The 19,657-nt window shown below is 45.1% G+C and overlaps 1 protein-coding gene across 1 annotated transcript; it reads left to right on the plus strand.

The window, feature by feature from the left end:
- Window positions 1-286: 286 nt before the first annotated feature.
- gng4 (G protein subunit gamma 4) lies at window positions 287-19,024 on the plus strand. The gene is made up of 3 exons (XM_036945921.2): window positions 287-528; window positions 3,557-3,664; window positions 18,644-19,024. The coding sequence occupies exons 2-3, from the start codon at window positions 3,566-3,568 to the stop codon at window positions 18,770-18,772; spliced, it is 228 nt and encodes a 75-aa protein (XP_036801816.1). The 5' UTR covers window positions 287-528; window positions 3,557-3,565; the 3' UTR covers window positions 18,773-19,024.
- Window positions 19,025-19,657: the final 633 nt, after the last annotated feature.

The following is a 19,657-nucleotide window of genomic DNA, read 5'->3' on the forward strand; positions in this document are numbered from 1 at the left end:
ATACTGAGGCAAATAGAAAATGCGGCAGGTGCCATTTTCACACGCATGGGTGTAGAAGTGAAGTACAAATAGTTGGGGAAATATGGACGGTGTTCATGTAGGTGTTTCATCCACAATACAGTACAAGCAAACGCAGCATATTTCCTTGTCATAGCGAGGTCTCCCCTCAGCTGCTTAATTCTCTGCCCTCCAGATCCAGCTGCTCTCCTACTGATGGGGTTCTGACAGTACAGACGGACCCAACGCGACCGCGACACAACCATCCCTCCTAAAACGGAATATGCGTAAACGCACGGCACATTTTGGGGAGAGACGCCGCACAGTCACAGCAAGCGACTAATGAGACAATAGCCTATTTCTCACCATCAACCTAAAATACATATCGTGCTTCGTGGTCGGTCTGGAACGTTCCGGGGTTTCCTTTTCGAGAGCGTTCGTCCCCCGGGTGTGATATTTGACAGGTCTCTTTGTTGGGTGGAGTCAAGTCCGGAATTCTCGATATTGGAATCATCACTGGCATCATTTCAGGTGGGTGAAACAAACCGCGTTCTTTACGCTGTTTTCATGGTTATACTCCTACACGCGTTACGACATGTTCAAATATTGCATGTGAATTTTGAAATGTTAATGATGAGATATAACTGGGTTATCGCTTATTGGCCTTAAAGTATTATAGAATCATTGTAGGCTAAGGAAGGGCGAGTGGCTGTTACTTTCTAGCGGAACATAACCCATATTGCCATGTTGATAACCATTTGCAGCGCCCCAGCTGCACGGTTAGATATGTCGAACGAGTCCCAAAATAAGCCCTATAATTAAACCTATGTTTAGTGTTTATAGTGTCCGGATATAAATGTGTGTGGGGTTATCAAACCGTAGATGATGGCCGGGTCTGTAACAACGTTATCGGTTACCACCGGGTTGGGCGCACCCACAATGGAAAATAATGACATTCAACAACCTAGTAGCCTAGTCTCTCTCTAGTACCCAACCCCGTCCGCGGCTATGCTGGGCCGTGAAGGCCCTCTTAATAAAAAATACCTATACATTATACTGAATAGACAGAAGGCTCCACCTCAAAATATCTGGCCTTTATTTCAAAATATGAATAGAGAAAAAGAGAGTCCACTAAGACGGTATATGGAGCAGCTGGGGCTCGGTGAGGGTGAGCTGAATGTACTGTAATGGTAGGATGGGCTGTTTCCCCAGTCATGATGGTGATGAACAGGGCTGTAATGGTAGGATGGGCTGTTTCCCAGTCATGATGGTGATGAACGGGGCTGTAATGGTAGGATGGGCTGTTTCCCAGTCATGATGGTGAAAAACAGGTCTGTAATGGTAGGATGAGCTGTTTCCACAGTCATGATGGTGATGAACAGGGCTGTAATGGTAGGATGGGCAGTTTCCCAGTCATGATGGTGATGAACGGGGCTGTAATGGTAGGATGAGCTGTTTCCACAGTCATGATGGTGATGAACAGGGCTGTAATGGTAGGATGGGCTGTTTCCCAGTCATGATGGTGAAAAACAGGTCTGTAATGGTAGGATGGGCTGTTTCCCAGTCATGATGGTGATGAACAGGGCTGTAATGGTAGGATGGGCTGTTTCCCAGTCATGATGGTGAAAAACAGGTCTGTAATGGTAGGATGGGCTGTTTCCCAGTCATGATGGTGATGAACAGGGCTGTAATGGTAGGATGGGCTGTTTCCCTGTCATGATGGTGAAAAACAGGTCTGTAATGGTAGGATGGGCTGTTTCCCAGTCATGATGGTGATGAACAGGGCTGTAATGGTAGGATGGGCTGTTTCCCAGTCATGATGGTGATGAACAGGGCTGTAATGGTAGGATGGGCTGTTTCCCAGTCATGATGGGGATGAACAGGGCTGTAATGGTAGGATGGGCTGTTTCCCAGTCATGATGGTGAAAAACAGGTCTGTAATGGTAGGATGGGCTGTTTCCCCAGTCATGATGGTGATGAACGGGGCTGTAATGGTAGGATGGGCTATTTCCCAGTCATGATGGTGATGAACAGGGCTGTAATGGTAGGATGGGCTGTTTCCCAGTCATGATGGTGATGAACGGGGCTGTAATGGTAGGATGGGCTGTTTCCCCAGTCATGATGGTGATGAACGGGGCTGTAATGGTAGGATGGGCTGCTTCCCAGTCATGATGGTGATGAACGGGGCTGTAATGGTAGGATGGGCTGTTTCCCAGTCATGATGGTGATGAACGGGGCTGTAATGGTAGGATGGGCTGTTTCCCCAGTCATGATGGTGATGAACAGGGCTGTAATGGTAGGATGGGCTGTTTCCCAGTCATGATGGTGATGAACAGGGCTGTAATGGTAGGATGGGCTGTTTCCCAGTCATGATGGTGATGAACAGGGCTGTAATGGTAGGATGGGCTGTTTCCCAGTCATGATGGTGATGAACAGGGCTGTAATGGTAGGATGGGCTGTTTCCCAGTCATGATGGTGATGAACAGGGCTGTAATGGTAGGATGGACTGTTTCCCAGTCATGATGGTGATGAACAGGGCTGTAATGGTAGGATGGGCTGCTCTGTAGGCAGCAACACCAGGTGGGAGAACCAAGCCCACTCTAAGTCAGAATGTCCATTGTACAGTATATCTAACTACCTGGGAATGAAATAGGCCTATCTTTCTGATGGGGATGCAGGATTCCCCATTAAGCCAGTATTTTCCAGTGTCTTCCTCACTAAACACTAGCAGCAGAAACATCAATCACTGGGATTGTGAGACTGTGAGAGTGATTTTATTATTTATTGGATTTACCCTCTGACTAACAATCTTTACTATGCATTTAGGAATAACTCAATGTGGGATGCAGACAGTCAGGCAGACCTGCAGACATTCCTGTTTCTTTCCTATCGCTCAGTCAATGATATCACATGATGATATTCCTATCGCTCAGTCAATGATATCACATGATGATATTCCTATCGCTCAGTCAAAGTCAATCACATAGTAACATGGCTTGAACCACAGTAGGGGATTACCGGTCTGTCACTAAATACATTTCCAATGTGTACAGCCATAGCACTTATTTCGGTCTTGAAACAGGCTACGAATGTCAGACCTCTTGGCTCCATGTCTTTTGAGCTTCTTCTACACAACTGAACATGACAAGATAATCAACCGACTCTTCGGAACTTTCTGAAGATAAGATATTCAACCGACTCTTAGGAAGTTTCTGAAGATGACAAGATAATCAACCAACTCTTAGGATGTTTTATGGTTCTGGCTTCATCAGTCATATTTCTACTCAACCCCAAGATTATCATCAACACCTTGGCAATGTTCCTCAGGTGGTTTGGTCACAATCCTAATGTGTGATTGGAAATTGAGTTCAGAATCTAAAATAACACCTAGGTTTTCTTACCTGGTGTTTACTCTTTATTGCCCGTGAATTAAAATGTGTGGCCAACAACACACACACACGGGGGGGGGGGGGGGAGACGACACATGCACACGAAAGTACATGCCCCCCCCCCCCCCCCAAGCCTCTTGACCCAACGTCTCTTTGTGCTCCTATCCCAGGTCATCATCATGAAGGACAGTGTGGTCAACAACAGCACAGCCAGCATCTCCCACGCCAGGAAAGCTGTGGAACAACTCAAGATGGAGGCTTGTATGGACAGGATAAAGGTAAGTTAGTTTGGGTTACAACTCATACAGCACATTACAGACATGTAAAGCAACGCAATGTGCTATGAAGATAAAAAACTAAAGTGACACAAACTGAACAACTAAAAATCACCCTGAGGAAAAACAAAGCTAAAAATGTGTTTAAAGATCTCTGGCAGGCTATTCCAGAGGCTGGGGGCATAGTAACTAGAGGCTGGGGGCATAGTAACTAGAGGCTGGGGGCATAGTAACTAGAGGCTGGGGGCATAGTAACTAGAGGCTGGGGGCATAGTAACTAGAGGCTGGGGGCATAGTAACTAGAGGCTGGGGGCATAGTAACTAGAGGCTGGGGGCATAGTAACTAGAGGCTGGGGGCATAGTAACTAGAGGCTGGGGGCATAGTAACTAGAGGCTAGGGGCATAGTAACTAGAGGCTAGGGGCATAGTAACTAGAGGCTGGGGGCATAGTAACTAGAGGCTGGGGGCATAGTAACTAGAGAATGGGGGCATAGTAACTAGAGGCTGGGGGCATAGTAACTAGAGGCTAGGGGCATAGTAACTAGAGGCTGGGGGCATAGTAACTAGAGGCTGGGGGCATAGTAACTAGAGGCTAGGGGCATAGTAACTAGAGGCATAGTAACTAGAGGCTGGGGGCATAGTAACTAGAGGCTGGGGGCATAGTAACTAGAGGCTGGGGGCATAGTAACTAGAGGCTGGGGGCATAGTAACTAGAGGCTGGGGGCATAGTAACTAGAGGCTGGGGGCATAGTAACTAGAGGCTGGGGGCATAGTAACTAGAGGCTGGGGGCATAGTAACTAGAGGCTGGGGGCATAGTAACTAGAGGCTGGGGGCATAGTAACTAGAGGCTGGGGGCATAGTAACTAGAGGCTAGGGGCATAGTAACTAGAGGCTGGGGGCATAGTAACTAGAGGCTGGGGGCATAGTAACTAGAGGCTAGGGGCATAGTAACTAGAGGCATAGTAACTAGAGGCTGGGGGCATAGTAACTAGAGGCTGGGGGCATAGTAACTAGAGGCTGGGGGCATAGTAACTAGAGGCTGGGGGCATAGTAACTAGAGGCTGGGGGCATAGTAACTAGAGGCTGGGGGCATAGTAACTAGAGGCTGGGGGCATAGTAACTAGAGGCTGGGGGCATAGTAACTAGAGGCTGGGGGCATAGTAACTAGAGGCTGGGGGCATAGTAACTAGAGGCTAGGGGCATAGTAACTAGAGGCTGGGGGCATAGTAACTAGAGGCTGGGGGCATAGTAACTAGAGGCTAGGGGCATAGTAACTAGAGGCATAGTAACTAGAGGCTGGGGGCATAGTAACTAGAGGCTGGGGGCATAGTAACTAGAGGCTGGGGGCATAGTAACTAGAGGCTGGGGGCATAGTAACTAGAGGCTGGGGGCATAGTAACTAGAGGCTGGGGGCATAGTAACTAGAGGCTGGGGGCATAGTAACTAGAGGCATAGTAACTAGAGGCTGGGGGCATAGTAACTAGAGGCTGGGGGCATAGTAACTAGAGGCTGGGGGCCATAGTAACTAGAGGCTGGGGGCCATAGTAACTAGAGGCTGGGGCATAGTAACTAGAGGCTGGGGGCATAGTAACTAGAGGCTGGGGGCATAGTAACTAGAGGCTGGGGGCCATAGTAACTAGAGGCTGGGGCATAGTAACTAGAGGCTGGGGGCATAGTAACTAGAGGCTGGGGGCATAGTAACTAGAGGCTGGGGGCATAGTAACTAGAGGCTGGGGGCATAGTAACTAGAGGCTGGGGGCATAGTAACTAGAGGCTGGGGGCATAGTAACTAGAGGCTGGGGGCATAGTAACTAGAGGCTGGGGGCATAGTAACTAGAGGCTGGGGGCATAGTAACTAGAGGCTGGGGGCATAGTAACTAGAGGCTGGGGGCATAGTAACTAGAGGCTGGGGGCATAGTAACTAGAGGCTGGGGGCATAGTAACTAGAGGCTGGGGGCATAGTAACTAGAGGCTGGGGGCATAGTAACTAGAGGCTGGGGGCATAGTAACTAGAGGCTGGGGGCATAGTAACTAGAGGCTGGGGGCCATAGTAACTAGAGACTGGGGGCATAGTAACTAGAGGCTAGGGGCATAGTAACTAGAGGCTGGGGGCATAGTAACTAGAGGCTGGGGGCATAGTAACTAGAGGCTGGGGGCCATAGTAACTAGAGGCTAGGGGCATAGTAACTAGAGGCTAGGGGCATAGTAACTAGAGGCTGGGGGCATAGTAACTAGAGGCTGGGGGCCATAGTAACTAGAGACTGGGGGCATAGTAACTAGAGGCTGGGGGCATAGTAACTAGAGGCTGGGGGCATAGTAACTAGAGGCTGGGGGCCATAGTAACTAGAGGCTAGGGGCATAGTAACTAGAGGCTGGGGGCATAGTAACTAGAGGCTGGGGGCATAGTAACTAGAGGCTGGGGGCATAGTAACTAGAGGCTGGGGGCATAGTAACTAGAGGCTGGGGGCCATAGTAACTAGAGGCTGGGGGCCATAGTAACTAGAGGCTGGGGGCATAGTAACTAGAGGCTGGGGGCATAGTAACTAGAGGCTGGGGGCATAGTAACTAGAGGCTGGGGGCATAGTAACTAGAGGCTGGGGGCATAGTAACTAGAGGCTGGGGGCATAGTAACTAGAGGCTGGGGGCATAGTAACTAGAGGCTGGGGGCATAGTAACTAGAGGCTGGGGGCATAGTAACTAGAGGCTGGGGGCATAGTAACTAGAGGCTGGGGGCATAGTAACTAGAGGCTGGGGGCATAGTAACTAGAGGCTGGGGGCATAGTAACTAGAGGCTGGGGGCATAGTAACTAGAGGCTGGGGGCATAGTAACTAGAGGCTGGGGGCATAGTAACTAGAGGCTTGCGGGCATAGTAACTAGAGGCTTGCGGGCATAGTAACTAGAGGCTTGCGGGCATAGTAACTAGAGGCTTGCGGGCATAGTAACTAGAGGCTTGCGGGCATAGTAACTAGAGGCTTGCGGGCATAGTAACTAGAGGCTTGCGGGCATAGTAACTAAAGGCTTGCGGGCATAGTAACTAAAGGCTGTCTCTCTATGCCTCATGGTCCTGGGCTTTGGGATAGTTTAAAAACAAGTGCTGGCAGACCTACTGGGTACATAACATAAAGCATGTCTGATATGTATTCAGGGTAGTTAAAAGGCCAGAGGATCTGAGGGACCTACTGGGTACATAACATAAAGCATGTCTGATATGTATTGAGATGCACAATGGTGGATTGATTTAAAAACCAATAGTGGAATCCTAAAATGAATTCTAACACTCTCAGGCAGCCAGTGCAGAGACCTTAACACCGGTGTAATGTGTCCTCTCCATCTGGTCTTGGTCAGTACCCGTGCTGCAGCATTCTGTAGACCAGATAGGAGAGCATTACAGAAGTCAAGCCTGCTTGTAATAAAAGCATGGATGAGTCTCTCTGTATCAGCCTGAGAGAGAAACGGTCACACCTTGGCAATGTTCCTCAGGTGGTTTGGTCACATTCCTAATGTGTGATTGGAAATTGAGTTCAGAATCTAATATAACACCTAGGTTTTCTTACCTGGTGTTTAATCTTTATTGCCCGTGAATTAAAATGTGCGTCCAGATTCTCTGTTTGTCCAGAAGAACATCATGGTCAACAGTGTTGAATGCAGCCCTAAAATCCAAGAGTACATGGACAGAGAGCTGTTTGACATCTGTGTTGACTCTAGGATCATTTACCACTAACTAAGACTAGGGATCCATTACTAAATCACTAGGGATCCGTTACTATATCACTAGGGATCAGTTACTAAATCACTAGGGATCAGTTACTGTATCATTAGGGATCAGTTACTATATCACTAGGGATCCGTAACTAAATCATTACGGATCCGTTACTATATCACTAGGGATCAGTTACTGTATCACTAGGGATCAGTTACTGTATCACTAGGGATCTGTTACTAAATCACTAGGGATCCGTTACTATATCACTAGGGATCCGTTACTATATCACTAGGGATCAGTTACTGTATCATTAGGGATCAGTTACTATATCACTAGGGATCCGTTACTAAATCACTAGGTATCCGTTACTATATCACTAGGGATCAGTGTTGGGATTAGTTACTATACCACTAGGGATCAGTGTTGGGATCCATTACTATGTCACTAGGGATCAGTTACTATATAACTAGGGATCAGTTACTATATCACTAGGGATCAGTTACTATATCACTAGGGATCAGTTACTATGTCACTAGGGATCAGTTACTATGTCACTAGGGATCAGTTACTATGTCACTAGGGATCAGTTACTATGTCACTAGGGATCAGTTACTATGTCACTAGGGATCAGTTACTATGTCACTAGGGATCAGTTACTATGTCACTAGGGATCAGTTACTATGTCACTAGGGATCAGTTACTATGTTACTAGGGATCAGTTACTATGTGACTAGGGATCAGTTACTATGTCACTAGGGATCAGTTACTATATCACCAGGGATCCGTTATGACATCACTAGGGATCCGTTACTATATCACTATTGATCAGTTACTATATCACTATTGATCAGTTACTATACCACTAGGGATCAGTGTTGGGATTCATTACTATGTCACTAGGGATCAGTTACTATACCACTAGGGATCAGTGTTGGGATCCGTTATTATGTCACTAGGGATCAGTTACTATATCACTATTGATCAGTTACTATATCAATAGGGATCAGTTACTATGTCACTATTGAGCAATACTATACAACTAGGGATCAATTACTATACCACTAGGGATCCGTGACGAAATCACTAGGGATCAGTGTTGGGTATAGTTACTATATCGCAAAGGACCAATTACTATATCACTCGGGATCCGTTACTATATCACTAGGGATCAGTTACTACATCACTAGTGATCAGTTACAATATCACTAGGGATCAGTTACTTTATCACTAGGGATCAGTTGCTATACCACTAGGGATCATTGTTGGGATCAGTTGCTATATCACTAGGGATCCGGTACTTAACCACTAGGGATCAGTGTTGGGTATAGTTACTATATCGCAAAGGATCAGTTACTATATCACTAGGGATCAGTTACTATATCACTAGGGATCCGTTACTATACCACCAGGGATCGGTTACTATACCACTTGGGATCATTGTTGGGATCAGTTACTATATCACTAGGGATCAGTTACTATATCACTAGGGATCGGTTACTATACCACTAGGGACCAGTGTTGGGTATAGTTACTATATCAATAGGGATCAATTACTATACCACTAGGGATCCGTGACGAAATCACTAGGGATCAGTGTTGGGGTTAGTTACTATATCACTAGGGATCAGTTACTTTATCACTAGGGATCAGTTACTTTATCACTAGGGATCAGTTGCTATACCACTAGGGATCAGTTGCTATACCACTAGGGATCAGTGTTGGGATCAGTTGCTATACCACTAGGGATCAGTTACTATATCACTAGGGATCGGTTACTATACCACTAGGGACCAGTGTTGGGTATAGTTACTATATCGCAAATGATCAGTTACTATATCGTTAGGGATCAGTTACTATATCACTCGGGATCCGTTACGATATCACTATTGATCAGTTGCTATATCACTAGGGATCAGTTACTAAATCACTAGGGATCAGTTACTGTATCATTAGGGATCAGTTACTATATCACTAGGGATCCGTAACTAAATCATTACGGATCCGTTACTATATCACTAGGGATCAGTTACTGTATCACTAGGGATCAGTTACTGTATCACTAGGGATCTGTTACTAAATCACTAGGGATCCGTTACTATATCACTAGGGATCCGTTACTATATCACTAGGGATCAGTTACTGTATCATTAGGGATCAGTTACTATATCACTAGGGATCCGTTACTAAATCACTAGGTATCCGTTACTATATCACTAGGGATCAGTGTTGGGATTAGTTACTATACCACTAGGGATCAGTGTTGGGATCCATTACTATGTCACTAGGGATCAGTTACTATATAACTAGGGATCAGTTACTATATCACTAGGGATCAGTTACTATATCACTAGGGATCAGTTACTATGTCACTAGGGATCAGTTACTATGTCACTAGGGATCAGTTACTATGTCACTAGGGATCAGTTACTATGTCACTAGGGATCAGTTACTATGTCACTAGGGATCAGTTACTATGTCACTAGGGATCAGTTACTATGTCACTAGGGATCAGTTACTATGTCACTAGGGATCAGTTACTATGTTACTAGGGATCAGTTACTATGTGACTAGGGATCAGTTACTATGTCACTAGGGATCAGTTACTATATCACCAGGGATCCGTTATGACATCACTAGGGATCCGTTACTATATCACTATTGATCAGTTACTATATCACTATTGATCAGTTACTATACCACTAGGGATCAGTGTTGGGATTCATTACTATGTCACTAGGGATCAGTTACTATACCACTAGGGATCAGTGTTGGGATCCGTTATTATGTCACTAGGGATCAGTTACTATATCACTATTGATCAGTTACTATATCAATAGGGATCAGTTACTATGTCACTATTGAGCAATACTATACAACTAGGGATCAATTACTATACCACTAGGGATCCGTGACGAAATCACTAGGGATCAGTGTTGGGTATAGTTACTATATCGCAAAGGACCAATTACTATATCACTCGGGATCCGTTACTATATCACTAGGGATCAGTTACTACATCACTAGTGATCAGTTACAATATCACTAGGGATCAGTTACTTTATCACTAGGGATCAGTTGCTATACCACTAGGGATCATTGTTGGGATCAGTTGCTATATCACTAGGGATCCGGTACTTAACCACTAGGGATCAGTGTTGGGTATAGTTACTATATCGCAAAGGATCAGTTACTATATCACTAGGGATCAGTTACTATATCACTAGGGATCCGTTACTATACCACCAGGGATCGGTTACTATACCACTTGGGATCATTGTTGGGATCAGTTACTATATCACTAGGGATCAGTTACTATATCACTAGGGATCGGTTACTATACCACTAGGGACCAGTGTTGGGTATAGTTACTATATCAATAGGGATCAATTACTATACCACTAGGGATCCGTGACGAAATCACTAGGGATCAGTGTTGGGGTTAGTTACTATATCACTAGGGATCAGTTACTTTATCACTAGGGATCAGTTACTTTATCACTAGGGATCAGTTGCTATACCACTAGGGATCAGTTGCTATACCACTAGGGATCAGTGTTGGGATCAGTTGCTATACCACTAGGGATCAGTTACTATATCACTAGGGATCGGTTACTATACCACTAGGGACCAGTGTTGGGTATAGTTACTATATCGCAAATGATCAGTTACTATATCGTTAGGGATCAGTTACTATATCACTCGGGATCCGTTACGATATCACTATTGATCAGTTGCTATATCACTAGGGATCTGTTACTATACCACTAGGGATCAGTGTTGGGATCGGTTACTTTTTCACTAAGGATCAGATACTATATCACTATTGATCAGTTGCTATATCACTAGGGATCCGTTACTATACCACTAGGGATCCGTTACAATATCACTCGGGATCCGTTACAATATCACTCGGGATCCGTTACAATATCACTCGGGATCCGTTACAATATTTTTTTTTTTACCTTTATTTAACCAGGCAAGTCAGTTAAGAACAAATTCTTATTTTCAATGACGGCCTGGGAACAGTGGGTTAACTGCCTGTTCAGGGGCAGAACGACAGATTTGTACCTTGTCAGCTCGGGGGTTTGAACTCACAACCTTCCGGTTACTAGTCCAACGCTCTAACCACTAGGCTACCCTGCCGCCCCAATATCACTCGGGATCCGTTACAATATCACTAGGGATCAGTTACTACATCACTAGGGATCCGTTACTATACCACTAGGGATCAGTGTTGGGTATAGTTACTATATCGCAAATGATCAGTTACTATATCGCAAATGATCAGTTACTATATCACTCGGGATCCGTTACTATATCACTCGGGATCCGTTACGATATCACTATTGATCAGTTGCTATATCACTAGGGATCCGTTACTATACCACTAGGGATCAATGTTGGGTATAGTTACTATATCGCAAATAATCAGTTACTATATCACTAGGGATCCGTTACTATATCACTAGGGATCCGTTACTATACCACTAGGGATCAGTTACTATATCACTAGGGATCAGTTAATATACCACTAGGGATCAGTTACTATACCACCAGGGATCAGTTACTATACCCCTAGGGATCTGTTACTATATCACTAGGGATCCGTTACAATATCACTAGGGATCTGTTACTACATCACTAGGGATCAGTTACTATATCACTAGGGATCAGTGTTGGGATCGGTTACTTTTTCACTAGGGATCAGATACTATATCACTATTGATCAGTTGCTATATCACTAGGGATCCGTTACTATATCACTCGGGATCCGTTACAATATCACTCGGGATCCGTTACAATATCACTCGGGATCCGTTACAATATCACTCGGGATCCGTTACAATATCACTAGGGATCAGTTACTACATCACTAGGGATCAGTTACAATATAACTAGGGATCAGTTACTATATCACTAGGGATCCGGTACTTAACCACTAGGGATCAGTGTTGGGTATAGTTACTATATCGCAAAGGATCAGTTACTATATCACTAGGGATCAGTTACTATATCACTAGGGATCCGTTACTATACCACCAGGGATCAGTTACTATACCACCAGGGATCGGTTACTATACCACCAGGGATCAGTTACTATACCACCAGGGATCCGTTACTATACCACTAGGGATCTGTTACTATATCACTAGGGATCAGTTACTATACCACTAGGGATCAGTTACTATACCACTAGGGATCAGTTACTTTATCACTAGGGATCAGTTGCTATACCACTTGGGATCATTGTTGGGATCAGTTACTATATCGCTAGGGATCAGTTACTATATCACTAGGGATCCGTTACAATATCACTCGGGATCCGTTACAATATCACTCGGGATCTGTTACTATATCACTAGGGATCAGTTGCTATATCACTATTGAGCAATACTATACCACTAGGGATCAATTACTATGCCACTAGGGATCCGTGACGAAATCACTAGCGATTAGTGTTGGGATCCGTTACTATACCACTAGGGATCAGTTACTATATCACTAGGGATCAGTTGCTATACCACTAGGGATCAGTGTTGGGATCATTAGCTATACCAGTAGGGATCAGTTACTATATCACTAGGGATCGGTTACTATACCACTAGGGACCAGTGTTGGGTATACTAACACCAGTGTTGGGTGTTTACTATATCGCAAATGATCAGTTACTATATCGTTAGGGATCAGTTACTATATCACTCGGGATCCGTTACTATATCACTCAGGATCTGTTACGATATCACTATTGATCAGTTGCTATATCACTAGGGATCCGTTACTTTATCACTAGGGATCCGTTGCTATATCACTAGGGATCCGGTACTTAACCACTAGGGATCAGTGTTGGGTATAGTTACTATATCGCAAAGGATCAGTTACTATATCACTAGGGATCAGTTACTATATCATTAGGGATCCATTACTATACCACCATGGATCAGTTACTATACCACCAGGGATCCGTTACTATACCACTAGGGATCCGTTACTATATCACTAGGGATCAGTTACTATACCACTAGGGATCAGTTACTATACCACTAGGGATCAGTTGCTATACCACTTGGGATCATTGTTTGGATCAGTTACTATATCACTATGGATCAGTTACTATATCACTAGGGATCCGTTACTATATCACTCGGGATCCGTTACAATATCACTCGGGATCCGTTACAATATCACTCGGGATCCGTTACAATATCACCCGGGATCCGTTACTATACCACTAGGGATCAGTTACTATACCACTAGGGATCCGTTACTATACCACCCGGGATCCGTTACTATATCACTAGGGATCAGTTACTATATCACTAGGGATCAGTTACTATACCACCAGTAACTGATCCCTAGTGGTATATCAGTTACTATATCACTAGGGATCCGTTACAATACCACCAGGGATCAGTTACTATATCACTAGGGGTCAGTTACTATATCACTAGGGGTCAGTTACTATATCACTAGGGATCAGTGTTGGGATCAGTTACTATACCACTAGGGATCAGTTACTATATCACTAGGGGTGGTATGTGTGTCTGATTGAAGGATCCCTGGTCTTTATACAACTTGTTCAGCCTTTCTGTGTCTGATTGAAGGATCTCCTGTCTAATCACACAGGGAAATGTGATCTGTGCTCATGAGCAGTTCTCCACCTCCATCACGAGGATCTGCTGTAATTACAGACAGACAGTCTGGGATCCTCTCCCTCTGTAATGAGGGCTCTACTGTAATTACAGTCAGCCTTAACCACCCTGAATGCTCTCCTCTTGATGACACACCAAGATAATGTTTTGGGGAAAATGCTAATGAAAGTTTAGTAGAACAGGAAGTAACAACCATTGTCAGACGCTGTTGGTGGATCTGGTGCCTGTAGCTGTGTGTAGCAGCTCAGATGGCTGAGGCCTCCACATTTACCCAGAGCCCCATTCTTTCCTGAAATACAGCTGCTTCTCCTCTCTCCCTTGCTGAACTATAACCCTCCTCTAATCTCCTGTCCAGTGGACTATAACCCTCATCTAACGTCCTGTCCTGTGGACTATAACCCTCCTCTAACCTCCTGTCCAGTGGTCTATAACCCTCCTCTAACCTCCTGTCCAGTGGTCTATAACCCTCCTCTAACCTCCTGTCCAGTGGACTATAACCCTCCTCTATCCTCCTGTCCAGTGGACTATAACCCTCCTCTAACCTCCTGTCCAGTGGTCTATAACCCTCCTCTAACCTCCTGTCCAGTGGTCTATAACCCTCTAACCTCCTGTCCAGTGGACTATAACCCTCCTCTATCCTCCTGTCCTGTGGACTATAACCCTCCTCTAACCTCCTGTCCAGTGGACTTTAACCTCTAACCTCCTGTCCAGTGGTCTATAACCCTCCTCTAACCTCCTGTCCAGTGGACTATAACCCTCCTCTAACCTCCTGTCCAGTGGTCTATAACCCTCCTCTAACCTCCTGTCCAGTGGTCTATAACCCTCTAACCTCCTGTCCAGTGGACTACAACCCTCCTCTATCCTCCTGTCCTGTGGACTATAACCCTCCTCTAACCTCCTGTCCAGTGGTCTATAACCCTCCTCTATCCTCCTGTCCAGTGGACTATAACCCTCCTCTAACCTCCTGTCCAGTGGTCTATAACCCTCCTCTATCCTCCTGTCCAGTGGACTATAACCCTCCTCTAACCTCCTGTCCAGTGGTCTATAACCCTCTAACCTCCTGTCCAGTGGTCTATAACCCTCCTCTATCCTCCTGTCCAGTGGACTATAACCCTCCTCTAACCTCCTGTCCAGTGGTCTATAACCCTCCTCTATCCTCCTGTCCAGTGGACTATAACCCTCCTCTAACCTCCTGTCCAGTGGTCTATAACCCTCTAACCTCCTGTCCAGTGGACTATAACCCTCCTCTAACCTCCTGTCCAGTGGACTATAACCCTCCTCTAACCTCCTGTCCAGTGGTCTATAACCCTCCTCTATCCTCCTGTCCAGTGGTCTATAACCCTCCTCTATCCTCCTGTCCAGTGGACTATAACCCTCCTCTAACCTCCTGTCCCGTGGTCTATAACCCTCCTCTATCCTCCTGTCCAGTGGTCTATAACCCTCCTCTATCCTCCTGTCCAGTGGTCTATAACCCTCCTCTAACCTCCTGTCCAGTGAACTATAACCTCTAACCTCCTGTCCAGTGGTCTATAACCCTCCTCTAACCTCCTGTCCAGTGGACTATAACCCTCTATCCTCCTGTCCAGTGGACTATAACCCTCCTCTATCCTCCTGTCCAGTGGACTATAACCCTCCTCTATCCTCCTGTCCAGTGGTCTATAACCCTCCTCTAACCTCCTGTCCAGTGGACTATAACCCTCTATCCTCCTGTCCAGTAGACTATAACCCTCCTCTATCCTCCTGTCCAGTGGTCTATAACCCTCCTCTAACCTCCTGTCCAGTGGACTATAACCCTCTATCCTCCTGTCCAGTGGACTATAACCCTCCTCTAACCTCCTGTCCAGTGGTCTATAACCCTCCTCTAACCTCCTGTCCAGTGGACTATAACCTCTAACCTCCTGTCCAGTGGTCTATAACCCTCCTCTAACCTCCTGTCCAGTGGACTATAACCCTCTATCCTCCTGTCCAGTGGACTATAACCCTCCTCTATCCTCCTGTCCAGTGGACTATAACCCTCCTCTATCCTCCTGTCCAGTGGTCTATAACCCTCCTCTAACCTCCTGTCCAGTGGACTATAACCCTCTATCCTCCTGTCCAGTGGACTATAACCTCTAACCTCCTGTCCAGTGGTCTATAACCCTCCTCTAACCTCCTGTCCAGTGGTCTATAACCCTCCTCTAACCTCCAGTCCAGTGGACTATAACCCTCCTCTAACCTCCTGTCCAGTGCACTATAACCCTCCTCTAACCTCCTGTCCAGTGAACTATAACCTCTAACCTCCAGTCCAGTGGACTATAACCCTCCTCTAACCTCCAGTCCAGTGGACTATAACCCTCCTCTAACCTCCTGTCCAGTGGTCTATAACCCTCCTCTAACCTCCTGTCCAGTGGTCTATAACCCTCCTCTAACCTCCTGTCCAGTGGACTATAACCTCTAACCTCCAGTCCAGTGGACTATAACCCTCCTCTAACCTCCTGTCCAGTGGTCTATAACCCTCCTCTAACCTCATGTCCAGTGGACTATAACCTCTAACCTCCAGTCCAGTGGACTATAACCCTCCTCTAACCTCATGTCCAGTGGACTATAACCTCTAACCTCCAGTCCAGTGGACTATAACCCTCCTCTAACCTCCTGTCCAGTGGACTATAACCTCTAACCTCCAGTCCAGTGGACTATAACCCTCCTCTAACCTCATGTCCAGTGGACTATAACCTCTAACCTCCAGTCCAGTGGCAGTGTGAGGTTCCAAGGCCGTGATTCAAAGCAGTTTGATGTTTATTGTCATGAATCTTTCCCTGGAGGCATAACTGAGTGATTTCCGCTAGATGGGCCAGCTGCAAAGTTAAAATTGGCTGTATTTTATGTATGAAAACAAAAATGAGCTTTTTGGTCTTAATTTAAGGTTATGCATTAAGGTTAGCAGTGTGGTTAGACATTAGGGTTAGCAATGTGGTTAAGGTTAGGCGTTAAGGCTAGGTGTTGGGGTTAGCAGTGTGGTTAAGGTTAGGTTTTAGGGTTAACAGTGTGGTTAAGGTTAGTTATTATGGTTAGCAGTGTGGTTAAGGTTAGTTATTAGGGTTAGCCGTGTGGTTAATGTTAGGTTTTAGGGTTAGCAGTGTGGTTAAGGTTAGCAGTGTGGTTAAGGTTAGTTATTATGGTTAGCAATGTGGTTAAGGTTAGTTATTAGGGTTAGCAATGTGGTTAAGGTTAGTTATTAGGGTTAGCCGTGTGGTTAATGTTAGGCGTTAGGGTTAGCAGTGTGGTTAAGGTTAGTTATTAGTGTTAGCAGTGTGGTTAAGGTTAAGGTTAGCAGTGTGGTTAAGGTTAGGTGTTAGGGTTAGGGTTAGCAGTGTGGTTAAGGTTAGCAGTGTGGTTAAGGTTAGTTATTATGGTTAGCAGTGTGGTTAATGTTAGTTATTAGGATTAGCAGTGTGGTTAAGGTTAGTTATTAGGGTTAGCCGTGTGGTTAAGGTTAGGCGTTAGGGTTAGCAGTGTGGTTAAGGTTAGTTATTAGGGTTAGCAGTGTGGTTAAGGTTAGTTATTAGGGTTAGCAGTGTGGTTAAGGTTAGGCGTTAGGGTTAGCATTGTGGTTAAGGTTAGGCGTTAGGGTTAGCAGTGTGGTTAAGGTTACGGTTAAGGTTAGCAGTGTGGTTAAGGTTAGTTATTATGGTTAGCAGTGTGGTTAAGGTTAGGCGTTAAGGTTAGCAGTGTGGTTAAGGTTAGCAGTGTGGTTAAGGTTAGTTATTAAGGTTAGCAGTGTGGTTAATGTTAGTTATTAGGGTTAGCAGTGTGGTTAAGGTTAGTTATTAGGGTTAGCAGTGTGGTTAAGGTTAGTTATTAGGGTTAGCAGTGTGGTTAAGGTTAGTTATTAGGGTTAGCAGTGTGGTTAAGGTTAGGCGTTAGGGTTAGCAGTGTGGTTAAGGTTAGTTATTAGGGTTAGCAGTGTGGTTAAGGTTAGTTATTAGGGTTAGCAGTGTGGTTAAGGTTAGTTATTAGGGTTAGCAGTGTGGTTAAGGTTAGTTATTAGGGTTAGCAGTGTGGTCAAGGTTAGTTATAAGGGTTAGCAGTGTGGTTAAGGTTAGTTGTTAGGGTTAGCAGTGTGGTTAAGGTTAGGCGTTAGGTTTAGCAGTGTGGTTAAGGTTAGGCGTTAGGGTTAGCAGTGTGGTTAAGGTTAGTTGTTAGGGTTAGCAGTGTGGTTAAGTTTAGTTATTAGGGTTATCAGTGTGGTTAAGGTTAGGTGTTAGAGTTAGCAGTGTGGTTAAGGTTAGTTATTAGGGTTAGCAGTGTGGTTAAGGTTAGGCGTTAGGGTTAGCAGTGTGGTTAAGGTTAGGCGTTAGGGTTAGCAGTGTGGTTAAGGTTAGTTATTAGGGTTAGCAGTGTGGTTTAGTTTAGTTATTAGGGTTATCAGTGTGGTTAATGTTAGGCGTTAGAGTTAGCAGTGTGGTTAAGGTTAGTTATTAGGGTTAGCAGTGTGGTTAAGGTTAGGCGTTAAGGTTAGCAGTGTGGTTAAGGTTAGGCGTTAGGGTTAGCAGTGTGGTTAAGGTTAGGGTTATCACACCTGTTCCTTGCTATATCTTTAGCTATGGTATTTTACCATGGCAGATTCCTAACCATAATCCCTCCCCAGGTGTCCAAAGCAGCAGCGGACCTGATGGCGTATTGCGACGCCCACATACGTGAGGACCCCCTCATCGTGCCCGTGCCCGCCTCGGAGAACCCCTTCCGGGAGAAGAAGTTATTCTGCACCATCCTCTGATGCCCAGTAGGGGGCAGACCAGCCTTAGGCCGGGCCCTGGTTCAGGCATGGAATAACGCCTGGCGTCTCCTCTTCTGTCTTCACCGTACCTGAAGCTAACAACACGCTGTGAACGTAACCAGGAAGTGACTGCCCTTTCAGCCTTGTAGTTTTTCAACTTTTAGAGATTTTTTTTTCTTTTTTCTAATGGTCTTCAAGTGCAAATAAAAACCATGTGAAAATATTCTTCATTAAAATGTTCATGAAAAGGCATCTGATAGAAGTTTTTTGTTTTTGTTTTACACAATTGCAAAATTCAAGATGGTCTGATGCTGCACTCTGTTATCAGCCTGTCCCCTTGCTTGAGGAAACGATAGAGCAGTAATTGAGGACAAAAGAGAGCCGCCCCCCTACTGTCATGAGAATACCTGAAGCACCTTTCGAGATGTACCTTTTGTTAAGTAAATCATGTGATAAATGAGGTTCTAGGGAGGCTGGAGTCTTTAACGTCTTCTGTATCTTTGATAGGTTGGTTATTAGTGTTTTGGTTTGTAAAAGTCTGGTAGCTGTTCTCAAAATGTGCAGGTTTTCCAGAAATCCTGGTTGGAAGATTCCTGGAATTATGAGGGGAAAACAGGAAATCAATAGTGCTCCAACAACGATTCCTGGAATTATGAGGGGAAATCAGTAATGCTCCAACAATGATTCTTGGAATTTTGAGGGGAAAACGCAGGAAATCAGTAATGCTCCAACAATGATTCCTGGAATTATGAGGGGAAATCAGTAATGCTCCAACAATGATTCCTGGAATTATGAGGGGAAATCAGTAATGCTCCAACAATGATTCCTGGAATTATGAGGGGAAAACAGGAAATCAGTAATGCTCCAACAATGATTCCTGGAATT

This window comes from Oncorhynchus mykiss, chromosome 16, assembly GCF_057628025.1.
Source record: "Oncorhynchus mykiss isolate SJ-2025 chromosome 16, ASM5762802v1, whole genome shotgun sequence".
Taxonomy (NCBI): domain Eukaryota; kingdom Metazoa; phylum Chordata; class Actinopteri; order Salmoniformes; family Salmonidae; genus Oncorhynchus; species Oncorhynchus mykiss.

Coding starts and splice junctions, on each gene's coding strand:
- gng4 (XM_036945921.2), top strand. CDS start 3,566: ATGAAGGACAGTGTGGTCAACAACAGCACAGCCAGCATCTCCCACGCC. Junction 3,665..18,643: donor CTTGTATGGACAGGATAAAG/GTAAGTTAGTTT, acceptor ATCCCTCCCCAG/GTGTCCAAAGCAGCAGCGGA.